The 12,528-nt window shown below is 42.6% G+C and overlaps 1 protein-coding gene across 1 annotated transcript in view; it reads right to left on the reverse strand.

Annotated features, from left to right (window-relative positions):
- LOC117379826 (neurobeachin-like) overlaps positions 1-12,528 on the reverse strand; it is a 398,145-nt gene that overhangs the window by 253,518 nt on the left and 132,099 nt on the right. Inside the window, 5 exon segments of the mRNA XM_055226208.1 lie at positions 3,081-3,827; positions 7,845-8,037; positions 10,316-10,439; positions 10,511-10,592; positions 12,096-12,204. Coding sequence (XP_055082183.1) covers positions 3,081-3,827; positions 7,845-8,037; positions 10,316-10,439; positions 10,511-10,592; positions 12,096-12,204 — 1,255 coding nt within the window.

Genomic DNA, 12,528 nt, shown 5'->3' on the forward strand with positions numbered 1-12,528 from the left:
TGTTTCATTACAAATGTTACAGTGGGGAAGTGTGTTGACCCATCAGTACTGCAGGACAGAACGAGCTACAGCATCTGTGCATTGTGATTTAAAGTGTGTCTGATGATTCTCACATTTTGACTTAATCTGAAGGATAAAACCTGTTGTAAATTTAAATTATAGTTTTACACAAATCAAAAAAAGTAAAAGAAAATTAAAGTAAAAAATAAAAGAAAATTAAAGCCGCAAGCGGCATCGAACAGCCCTCGCGGGCCGTGCTTCACACTCGGCTGACCCCCGCACTCCCTGTGGGAGTCCCTTTTTTATTGCAGCTTTGGGCTGCACTTGTCACCAAACAAGTGAAAACACATTGGAAGTGCCGATGCACAAAATGCAAAAACATGGGTTTTCCAGGCATCGCCATGGCAACACCGTGCAAAATACAAACTTGGCCCCCAGACTTTTTTGACAGGGACGACCTGAAGAATCACTGTGCCAAATTTCACATTCCTCAATGAAGCGAATAAGTCGTTATAAGATTTTGAAATGTACGAAAATTTGGAAATTTTCCCATTAGGATAACATGGGCGCTTTCGCGCATCGCCATGGCAACCCAGTGAAAAATATGACATGGCTCCCATTGACTTTTTTGATCAGGATGACATGAAGAGTCATGGTGCCAAATTTCACATTATTCCATGAAACTAATATTTTTCTGATGAATGGTAAAATTTGGGAGGATTCCGATTAGGATAACATTGGCAGTTTGGCGCATGTCCATGGCAAAAGACGACATAGGTCTGATTGACTTTATTGATTGGGATGAGACAATGGAATTTTGTGTCAAATTTGGTAACATTTGGGAAAACTAAATTTTTGGTCCTCCATACAAATATATTAGATATTCTGTAGGGGGCACTGTCGCACCAATGTAATTTCTATCATAATGAGTAGCTTTAGGCCCGAAAGTTTTACAACTGATTCAAATTTGAGCAAAATCGGACTTTGCATGCACAAACAGCAGCAAATTTTGACTTTTGAAAATTGCAAAAATTCTGATAGAATTTTGTGGCTTCGCCGCACGGAAACCGTAAAAGGGATCATCATGAATTGAATAACTTTTGATGCCCCACTTGTCTAGATGATGTACAGTGATTTTCAGCCCTGCAGGTGAAGTGCCTTCAGAGGAGTTGATTAAAATGTGAGGTCAGCGAAAACGCTGACTTTGCATTTTGGAATTTTCAATCCAAGATGGCTGACTTCCGGTTTGTCAGCGTGGCCATAATAATCTTTTTTGTTTGGCATTAGTGGAAGAATGCGTGTACTGAATTTCGTGGCTCTATGCCAAAGTTGACGTCGGGACGTCTCCCATTGACGCAATGTATTTTGACTTTTGCAGGGGGCGCTGTCGCGCCATTTTTTTATGCCCAATGATGCACCACATAAAAAAAAAAAATTTTCAGCAGACCTGAATTTTGGGCAAAATTTGGTGAGTTTTTGAATATGTTCAGGGGGTCAAAATCCTGCTCAAAGAGCAGAAGAAATAAAAATTAAAGCTGCAAGCGGCATCGAACGGCCCTCGCGGGCCATGCTTCGCACTCGGCCGACCCGGCACTCCCTGTGGGTGGCGCTGACGCACCACTTGCCTCTGCTTTGGGCTGCACTTGTCACCAAACAAGTCAAAACACATTGGAAGTGCTGATGCACAAAATGCAACAACATGGGTTTTCCAGGCATCGCCATGGCAACACCGTGCAAAATACAAACTTGGCCCCCTGGACTTTGTTGACGGGGACGACCTGAAGAATCACTGTGCCAAATTTTATGTACGTCGTTGACGGTAATAAGTCGTTATAAAACTCAATGTTGATGCTGACATGCTAGCAAGAACAAATATGCATGTCCCATGCCTATGGCATGGGTTGCTAGGATACAGGAGTCTGTGCAGGGGGTGGTGCTGCCACGAAGTTGCGCGTGAAGACAGTCTGCAACAATCGTTGCGGAAGCAATAGGCCCTACGCCCTGTATGGGCTCAGGCCTAAAAATAATAAAAATAATAATATTTTTAGCAAAAACAATATATTCGATGGCGGAATACATTCGATTCCGCCATTGACCTCCCATTGACTTCCATTCATTTTAGCAGTAACAAAGATGACCCATGCCTGCGGCATGGGGCCTTGGATAGGGCTCGATGCCAGGAGTGTGTTTGGGGACATGAGCGCTTCGCGCTGCGTGCGTCAACATTGAGTCAATGGGCGAAGCCCATTGACTCAATGTTGACGCTGCCATGCTAGCAAGAACAAATATGCATGTCCCATGCCTATGGCATGGGTTGCTAGGACACAGGAGTCTGTGCAAGGTGCGGTGCTGCCACGAAGTTGCGCGCTTCACGCGCAACTTCATGAAGACAGTCTGCAACGATGAGTGCATGGGCAAAGCCCATGCACTCATCGTTGCGGAAGCAATAGGCCCTACACCCTGTATGGGCTCAGGCCTAAAAATGCTAAAAATGACAGGAAGTAGAGAGTTATATTTTAGATCATAATCAGAATCTCTGTGAGGAGAGACATTAGAAAAGTTGGCCCCCACTGGGCCCTTGCAAGCCACTGCAAGGGCCCAGTGTACTACATGGTTGCTAAGCAACAGTTATGGATTTCCCTAGTGTGATGTCATGATTTCCAACCAGGAAATACAATTTTAGATCTAAAAAAAATGACCAAACTGGGGGAAAAAGTTTAAATTTTGTAGTAAAATTAGTTTAAGTGTAGTGTAAACTGTCACAGTTAGATATGATTTAGTTTGGCTCATTTTTGTCTCATTGAAAATACCACATTTTGCGTTTCATTTCATTTTCACACACATTCACCAAAATTATAAATGTTACATCCTAAATGTTACTCTTTAAGTTACTCCAAATTGAGAACTACATTTCATATGTACTTTCTACTTAAATAATTTAAACTGCTTTGTACTTCTACTTGAGATATATATTATTAATATTATTTTGATGTAACGTTACTTTTTGGCTACCACCACCTCTGATTAAAACTAACTAAAAAAGTTGCACAGTGCAGCTTTAACTCCCTCATGTCACTCACCTGTCTTCCTGTGGTCTGTCTTGTCTTCACCTCCTGCTCTCTCTCTTCTACTGCATCCCCGCCCCCTGCTCTCCTCTCATACCCTGCCCTCCCATCACCCCTGTCCCAAGGGCTTTGGGTGTGCTCAGACCCAGCCTTGTTCTTATCAGCCCCAGTTTCCCCAAATGTCGCCTGGAAGTCAAATTCATCCTTTTCCAGAATAATCGGCAAAGATCGCAGTGGAGATCGGATTTGGATCAAAGATGTCTGCACGTTTTTGGACACTACCAGAGCCTTGGAAGGAGTCAATATTTTGTCATTGATATTTTTAAAAATAAAATTAGTTGTAACGTGATCCTTGTCATCTTCTAAAGTTATCAGTGCTGGTATCTTCGGCTCTTCTGTGCTAGGGAAATTAGCATTTAGCTCCCCTGAATAAAAATTATCTAACAGCGCATTCATTTCAACTCTTGTGGGTAAGTCTAGATTGTTGGTTTGTGTTTCTGTTTTATCATCTTTAAGATCAACCAACACTTCCTGGACTACAACTTTGACCCCGCCCCCTACTTCCTGGATAGGAGGCAGATGTGGTTTTCCATTGGTTAAAAAGCTGGTGCCTTTGTAGTCCATGTTACTGTTAGCTGTGTGGATGCCAGATGGTTGGCTTGAGGTTTGTGAGATCTTCTGCTTTGTGACGTCGACTCCTTCTCCATCCTGGTGAACTTCATATACTTGGTCCAGGTACTCCTTATGTGCCTCATAGGTCACCTGTGTCAAGACAAGAGCCATTACTGGAGAGGGAACATTATGCTAAATGGTCACATTTGAATATAGCGCCTTTTCAGTTTCAAGGCTCAACGCTCTTTACAAGGAACCACCCACCAGTGTAGGCAGCCCATAGACTGTATATATATTTAACCTGCTAGCCACCGTGTTCCACAAAGGACGTGATCATGGATGTGACTCCGGCTCCAATTCACTTTCCATTGAAAAACTGTGGCCCCTCTCTCTGTAACTGCTGCAGTGAGCCTCGTTATTTTGGTTTTAAAATGTTCATATTAAACCCTCAGTGTATTTCAACCTTTTTTGAGCACAGAGCTGATATCCTGGCAGAAATTGAAGAAAGACACACATGAAGCTCAACAGCTCTCAGTCTCTCTGTTTTTAGTTTTTATAGCAGTCAGGCTTGAAAAGCTCACCTCACACAGATATGTCGTGGAAAATGGAAGCAATGTCAAAATAGCTTTGTTTGCCAGAATGGGGAACTCCTTGGCAGTAGCTAACCAAAAACTGTCCAAAGGTAAATCAGCAAAGCTTAGCTTTAAACCACGATTTGTCTCAGTTCAGTTAGTTCCTCTTGCTCCTGTAAAGTCATGTCCTTTCCACCAACTGATGCTGAGCTATATGGGTCCCTAACCCAGTCAAGGCATTCAGTGAAGGCTCTTCTCCTCAAGAGTTTTTAAATGTTTAACTATTATCTCACACAATGCAGCAGTGTTAACATCTTGCCATTGCTTGGTGAATGTAAACATTTCAAGATTGCCATTTTCCACATGTTGTTACCAGAGTTTTACCTTTGATCGGAATCCATTTATTTTATCTGTACTTGTAAGCAGGTTTTCATTTCGGCCTTGCATTCGTGTATTCAGTTCATTCAGATGAAGAAAAATATCTGCCAGGTATGCCAGTCTTGTACACCACTCATCACTTGCAAGCAGCTTTGTGTAATCGGACCTCTCATTTGTCAGAAACACTTTAAGTTCCTCCCGCAGCTCATACACACGGGCCAAGACCTTGCCACACGACAACCACCGGACCTCCGTATGAAACAGCAAGGCTTTATGCTCCGCTCCCATTTCCTCACACAAGGACGCAAATATGCGGCTTTTCACGGGTCGCGACTTTACAAAGTTTATGATGCGCACAACATCATCCAACACAGGAACTGGGTCTGCTGGTAAAGTCTTGGCTACAAGCGCCTCGCGGTGTAAAAAACAGTGCGTAACAATCGCATCTGGGTTTCTTTCCTTCACTCTGCTTACAAAGCCTTTGGTGCGCCTGACCATAGCTGCAGCTCCATCAGTGCAAACACTCGTGCAGTTTTCTCACTTAAGTCCTCCTTGTTTAAGATACTCTGATGTGACCCGAAAAATTTCACCTCCTGTTGTTTTTTCGGGTAATGCCTTGCACAAAAAGAAGTTTTCTCTGATTGCGTCTCCATCCACAAAACGCACATTGGCTAAGAGTTGAGTGTGCCCACTAATATCAGTAGACTCATCAACCTGCAATGCAAATTTCTTACTGATACGGATCTTTTCCAAAACCACTTTCGATATCTGCAGACATGTCATCAATACGTCTGGAAATTGTGTTATCTGAGAGAGGAACTTTGGCTATTTCTTTAGCTGCTTCAGAACCGAGCATCTCATTTACAATGGCTTTGCAGGCGGGAAGTATTAATGTCTCTGCCACAGTGTGTGCCTTTTTTGACTTAGCTACAAGTTCAGCAATGTGGTAGCTAGCTTTAAGGGCTCTCTCGTTTACCTTTGTGGTTTCTCCGTGTGTTCACGCAGGCGAACAAAATAGTCCACATTCTTGTTTTGAAGTGAAGGGTGTTTCGTTTGAAGATGCCGTTTAAGCTTACTTGGGACCATAGCACTGTTGGATAACTTTTCACCACACACCAAGCACAACGGAGTCGGTTTCATTGGATTTCCAGTGAAAGTAAATCCAAATGAAATATAGCTTTCGCTGTATTGCCTTGCGCCAGAGGTTTTGCTTGAGCTAACCGTCTTTGCTTTCTTTTGATCTCCACTCATACTTGGGCCTTCATCTGGGTCTGAGTTTTGCCCAGGGTCCGGTTCGGAGTTAGCATCTTTCCTTTTCAAAAACTTCTCCATCACTCTCACCATATAGTCTCGCTAGCCACAATGCCACTGTCACCTGACTCATCCACGTATCACTTATTCTCTTGTCTCAAATTGAAATCAATTAGCAGCTACTTATTAGCTGCATGCTACCACCTACTGATATGGAAGAGTATTACATGGTTACTCTGCCAGTCGCTAGACAGCGCAGACATCAACAACGGCACATTATTTGTGGATAATAATTAATTTGTTTTCAAAAAATATTTTTAAGACCAGTTAGGTGTAATTGGATAATTTCCTATGGCACACCAGACAATATCTCATGGCACACTAGTGTGCCGCGGCACAGTGGTTGAAAAACACTGCTCTAGATGATCCTGGGGTTTGTATTTTGCTATTTCGTCAGTAAATCAAGATATGAATATTAATAACAGATTGGCTCTTTGGTTACTATGATATTCGCAGTCAGAATTCCAAGTATGGAATTCGGCTCCAAGTTTGCCCCTATAAACCTTAATGATCTTCATGATCTTCATTTGACCAGAGCCGAATGCTATGGTTAACGTCACACTAACTTAGCCCACTTCTTTATACAGTCTATGACGCAGACACTGGGGGCGAGGTGGGTTAAGTGTCTTGCCAAAGGACACAATTACAGCATTCATCTGTGGGTCAGCGGATCTGACCAATCTACCAAAATGATGTCTTAGCCTGGTGTCCAAACTGGTGTTCTCTGCATATTCCATACAAAGGCTGAGTTTTGTCACCATTCCCTCCTCTCTGTCTAAGAGCAGACTCATAGGTCATCATGGTTTAAAACTAAATGAAACTCACACTGCAGACTGCACTCATTCACTCTGCTTTAAGGGCCCATACTGCACTAGCAGAACAAGATCATCGATTAACCAACAGAAAGTCAGAAAATCCAACAGAAACAGACACAGGTCAATAATAGACAGATTCACCAATATTCATAGAAAACAAGCACATGGAGAAGTGTCCCAGAGTGCCCCCAGTCCTCAGACCTTCCTTCTGCAGGAACAACTCACAAATAAACTGGCTCAGAGGTGCCCCTGTCCTCAGACAACCCTCTTCAGCAAAGAAAAGTGACTACTTATAATGTTGTTTCCTCATCATAAACATACATGGCGTTGTGTTTTGTTTCATTCACACATTTAACACACAAATCCGGCATATTTAGGCTAAATTCTTCTCTGAAACTGAAAACTGTTTGAAAAGTAAAGCAGTTCAAATGAGGCTAAAACTAGCTGTTAATTTATACTACAGACCAGGGCATTTTGAGCTTTGGTTGACAGACTAATAATAAAGGGTTGCTCAAACATGTGTGAATGAAACAAAACATAACTCCAATGTTTATGAGGAGGTAACAACTTTATAACATGGCTTAAAGCTCATAAGAGTCAATTTTGGATAATAAAGGAGCTTTAAGTTCACAATGTTTTTCATGTTTTTCAGTCTTTCATTTTTACATGTGAGCAGTCATGTTTGTATTGATACAGACAGCTAGGTGTTTCACTGACTGGCTAATCCACCTGTCAATAGCAGTCATCTGGATTTGGTAGATAAACTGGTCCAGACGACATGTATAGAAGACCAGTGGTCAAGCCTGAAAGGTTTGTTTCACTAAATCAGGTCAAACGTAACTAGATAACTTTTGCAAAACAAAAAACTGCAGTGGAAATGAAAACTAAAGAGACTTGCATCTATCATAATAAGAGCCAGTTACAGCCGCAAGCGACAGTGAAGGGCCTTGACCCCACTAAACCGATTGTTTGGTCATGTACATTTACCTCAAACTGGTGATATGAGTCTGTGTGATCCCATGCCTCAGCTAAACACCCAAGAACACTGCATTATAATGGACCTGGAGGGACTGGACTGGACCCAGACCCACCTTGGCGTGTGCTATGGAGAGAGTGTCCACCCACACCCTCCAGCCGCCCCACTCATGTTTGACAGCATGGTACAGCAGGATCCTGAAGATGCTGTAGACCATCTCCATCATCTTGTGCTCCTCTGAGGTCCTGGGCTGGAAGAAGCCCAAGGAAAACATCCAGTCCTGCCACACGGAGCACTGAAGGAGGCACCTGGCAAACACAGATTTTACTTAAAAAATATTGAGATCCTTTTGTCAACTTAAATACAGAACAAACAGAATACATTTCAGTTTTTAATAAATCAGACCTATTTGGCAAAATCGACTTTTCAGAGCTTTTAAAGATTCTACGGTTGTTTACTCTCACCATTGACCCTCTGAAGTTGTATTTGGAGTGATTCATGTTTGAGTAATCACTTATTTTCAAGACGCCATATATTGCCGATCACATGGCCACTGCTTACTTTGTTACAAAATCCGTTCTCTCCGTTTCTTTTATTAAGTCATTTTTAGATGAATATTGTGATTTAAAATGTGCAAATTATAACATAATCATCCACAGACGTCTTAGATTATAACTATAGCACACCACACTGTGTTGCTAATTAGCTGCTCTCATTTTCAAAATTTCAACTTTGTTCAGACCCACTTGTTGAAATGATGTGAGGCAAGCATTTAACAGGAAAACATATAGGATTACTTAAACATGCAAATGAAAAAAGACACCAGGAAACAACTTTAAAAATACCTGTGTAAAACTGTATTCACATATTGTTAAAATAACATGTCTCTTTAAAATGGCTACCCACTTTAAAGGTGCCGTACTTGTTTTAAAAACATGATAAACAGAACTAGTTAATTTTAAACCATATGCAGCAGTCCAAAGTTATTCGTCACTTACCTTATGCATTCAGAGCATCCAAATTATTTAAATGTGCTTTTTACACTTTTACACCGCCAGAGCGGAGTTTTGGCATCATGCTAACAACACACTTCCTGATTCTCAGATAATAATGTTTTATAATTAGATGCAGTACATACAGTACACAGTGATTTTATGTTGACCCATAAAGCTGCTTTTAGATGCTCTGAATGTGCAATATAAGTGAGGGGTAACTTTGGACCTCTGCAAACTTTAAATTGACCTATTTCTGTTTTTCATGTTTTTAAAAACAGTAAAAATCAGTTAGGACACCTTTAAACTCTGCTATTAAGAAAGTCCAAGTGTAATCACAGGCCCATAATCACCATCTTCACATATGTGGCCTGTGAAGACCTCTCTTTGCTCACTGCTGTTTGAAACTCTGACTGAGTTTGAATACACACACAATCAGAGCTGCTCGCTGTGTGAGTGATGCTGATGTTGATGGGGCTGTTTACAATGTGTCCAGTGTATGAGAATGTGCTGCTAACACTGCAACAGCTGCTCTATTGTTGTGCTGTGACAATTAGGCGTTATGTTCACACCTCATGGGTTTAAGAGGAAGATCTATGAATATAGTACACAAATAAAACAACTCTGATTCAAAAAAAGAATGCCAGTATACAATGTAATATAAAGAATGAACACAAAACATATGGTTCCAAGAAGAATATGAGCCTTAATTTGCCTTAATAAACAAGAGCAGACGTACGCCATAATGAAAAAACAAAAAAGTTTATTAAGAAAGATTCACGCCTGGTAACTAATTAAATTAAGAGGTTAGGAGCATAGACTGTAGATATATGGAAATATTTAACATGTTATCTGGTGTGTTCCAAATAGGAAGTGAGCATGGGCCCTCTTCCGGCCCATGCTCACTTCTTGCTGTAACTCACTTTACATTGAAAAACTCTGGCCCTTCTCTCTGTAACTGCTGCTGTCAGGTTTGTCATTTTGGTCTTAAAATGTTCACATTAACCCGCTCTACATGATCCTAGGGTTTTTATTTCACTATTGTCTCTGTAAATCAAGATATGAACATTAATAACAGACAAATCAGGCGCCTTCTTTCCCCAAGGCACTCCTGTTAGCAATAGCAACAAGATTGATTGACAGCTAAACCAGTGGTGTGGGGGCTTTACCTTCAACAGCTTCACTCTGAATTACACTTCACTTCACAGCTGTGCCTCAGGGGTCAAGAAATGACAAAAAACAGGGTTCAACTCAAAAGGTAAAGGCTATTTTTAATTTTAAATGAGTGAAATTGGATCTTTCCTGAACAGTTTCATCCTGAGTCTTTAGTATTGTGACAACACTACTATAGAAAGTCTCAGCACATATATTAACTGGGAAACTCAGGTAAAAGTCTAGTATTGAATTTATAAACATGATTTGTGTTTTATGGATCTAGAAACAATGACATCCAGGCTCATAAGGCTCAACATAACACCCAGGATCATTAGTAGACCATGAATTATTTTATAAGGTCCCCAGTACTATTCACATAAAGGAGCTTTTCAAAATGTCAGATTTGGTGATGAAGGTCCCATCTTTCTTCTGTCCTCACCTTCTGTTTTCACGACTGCTGCTAAGGAGTTTGAGCAGATCAGACAGGAAGAGTGTCTGGACTTCCATGAGCTCTGAACATGGGGCTGCGTTTTTCAGCAGAGTGGCCACCACCTTCAGAATCACTAACACACAAAAACATCTCAGCGCTTATCTGCAGATAAAACTGTAAAGATGCTGCATTCAGTAATCACACTTGGGTTCTGAATTTTGACTGTTGAATCCGGGTCTGGGTGAGGTTTGTGGACCACCTCAGTGCACATCTGCTCAGTCAGGATCTGGAGAGGTAGAAGAAGCAACAGTGATAACTGATTGAGCAGCTAAATGATCAGCTATCAGAGATCCATTCTTATTTGTTTTGCTTTATCCAGAGCCGGGTCATGGAGGCAGCAGTCTGAGCAGGGAAGCCCAAACTTCCCTTTCCACACACACCTCCTCAAGCTCTTTCAGTGAGATCCCAAGGCATTCCCAGGCCAAGCGAGACCCATAGCCCACCCTCTAGGAGAACTGTTCTTCAAAGCCAGAGATGTCAAAATCACAGTTCAAATGGACTCTATTGGCAAAACGCAAGTCTTCATATAAGCTGTTAACCTTGCAGTTTAGATCTGTGCAAACATGTTCTGAAATGTGATTCTTATGTTAGTTTGTCAGTTCAAAATTCAGTCTTCTTGTCGATTCTTCAGGACGAGTTTAAAAAGTGAACTTTGAACAGGATCCTGTTATTAAAAGATAAATCCCAAATTGAATCAGAGTGCTCATCAGAAAAATTACATATTATTCCCAAATTGTTCCGTATATATAGCTGTGTTCTCATTGCCAGCAGTAAGTCAGATCTGTTCTCGGTACATATTACACACTGCCAGGGCTGCCCTTTATAATTTCTCGGCGCAGCCAGGGTCCGGAGTGGGTCCGGTTTGGGAACCACAGGATCTCATCTCTGCTGTTTGCAGATGGTGTTGTCCTGATGGTTTCATCGAGCCAGGACCTACAGCAGGCGCTGGGGCGGTTTGCAGCCGAGTGTGAAGTGGCTGGGATGATTATCAGCTCCTCCAAATCTGAGGCCATGGTTCTCGACAGGAAAAAGGTGGCTTGCCCTCTCCGGGTGAGTCGGGAGTCTCTGCCTAAAGTGGAGGAGTTCGAAAATCTCGGGGTCTTGTTCATGAGTGAGTTAAGGATGGAACGTGATATTGACAGGCGGATTGGTGCATTGTCGGAAGTGATGCAGTCGCTGTATTGTCTGTTGTGGTAAAGAAGGAGCTGAGTCGAAAGGCGAAGCTCTTGATTTACCGGTCAATCTACGTTCCTACCCTCACCTATGGTCATGAGCTCTGGGTAATGACCAAAAGGACAAGATCACGGACACAAGCAGCTGAAATGGGTTTCCTCCGCAGGGTGGCTGGGCGCTCCCTTAGAGATAGGATGAGGAGCTCAGTCACTGGGGAGGAGCTCGGAGTAGAGCTGCTGCTCCTCCATGTCGAGCGGAGCCAGCTGAGGTGGCTCGGGCATCTGTTCCGGATGCCCCCTGGACGCCCCCCTCAGGAAGTGTTCCGGGCATGTCCCACCGGAAGGAGGTCCCAGGGAAGACCCAGGGCACGCTTGAGGGACTATGTCTCTCGGCTGGCCTGGGAATGCCTTGGGGTCCCACTGGACAAGGTGGAGGACGTTTCTGTGGTGAGGGAAGTCTGAGAGTCCCTGCTTAGACTGCTGCCCCCATCACCCAGTTCCAGGTAAGCGGAAGAAGATGGATGGATGTCTCTGTATATCAATGAGTGAGTTTGTACCTCGTAGAGCGTGTTGTAGGTCATCATGGAGACAGTGCAGGAGTGACCCATGAGCTTGACCCCCAGTAGAGTGAAGAGACTGTGGCCCTGCATCAGCTCTGCCTTCCTCCTGTATGGATACAAAGATGAGAGCGACAGAAATGCTGCTAGATACCAAGTACTTTAACTACTAATGAATGAATGAATCTGAAGCAATTTGAAGTGGTCAAAGTTATTCCTCACTTTCTTTATAAGCGCGTAAACTCAGCAGATCAGAGCAACGTTAGCCTGTCACGGAAAGGTAACTACAACTGGCATACTCGCAGCACACTAGCCTTACTTCCCGATTCTCCAAGGATAAAACGCTTTATAATTGGAGGCATACAGTACACAGTAGTCTTATTTACGCAAAAGCCCAGCATGTGCCACTGTAGCCCAGGACTTCTGCAGATTA

Source organism: Periophthalmus magnuspinnatus, chromosome 13 (assembly GCF_009829125.3).
Source record: "Periophthalmus magnuspinnatus isolate fPerMag1 chromosome 13, fPerMag1.2.pri, whole genome shotgun sequence".
Taxonomy (NCBI): domain Eukaryota; kingdom Metazoa; phylum Chordata; class Actinopteri; order Gobiiformes; family Gobiidae; genus Periophthalmus; species Periophthalmus magnuspinnatus.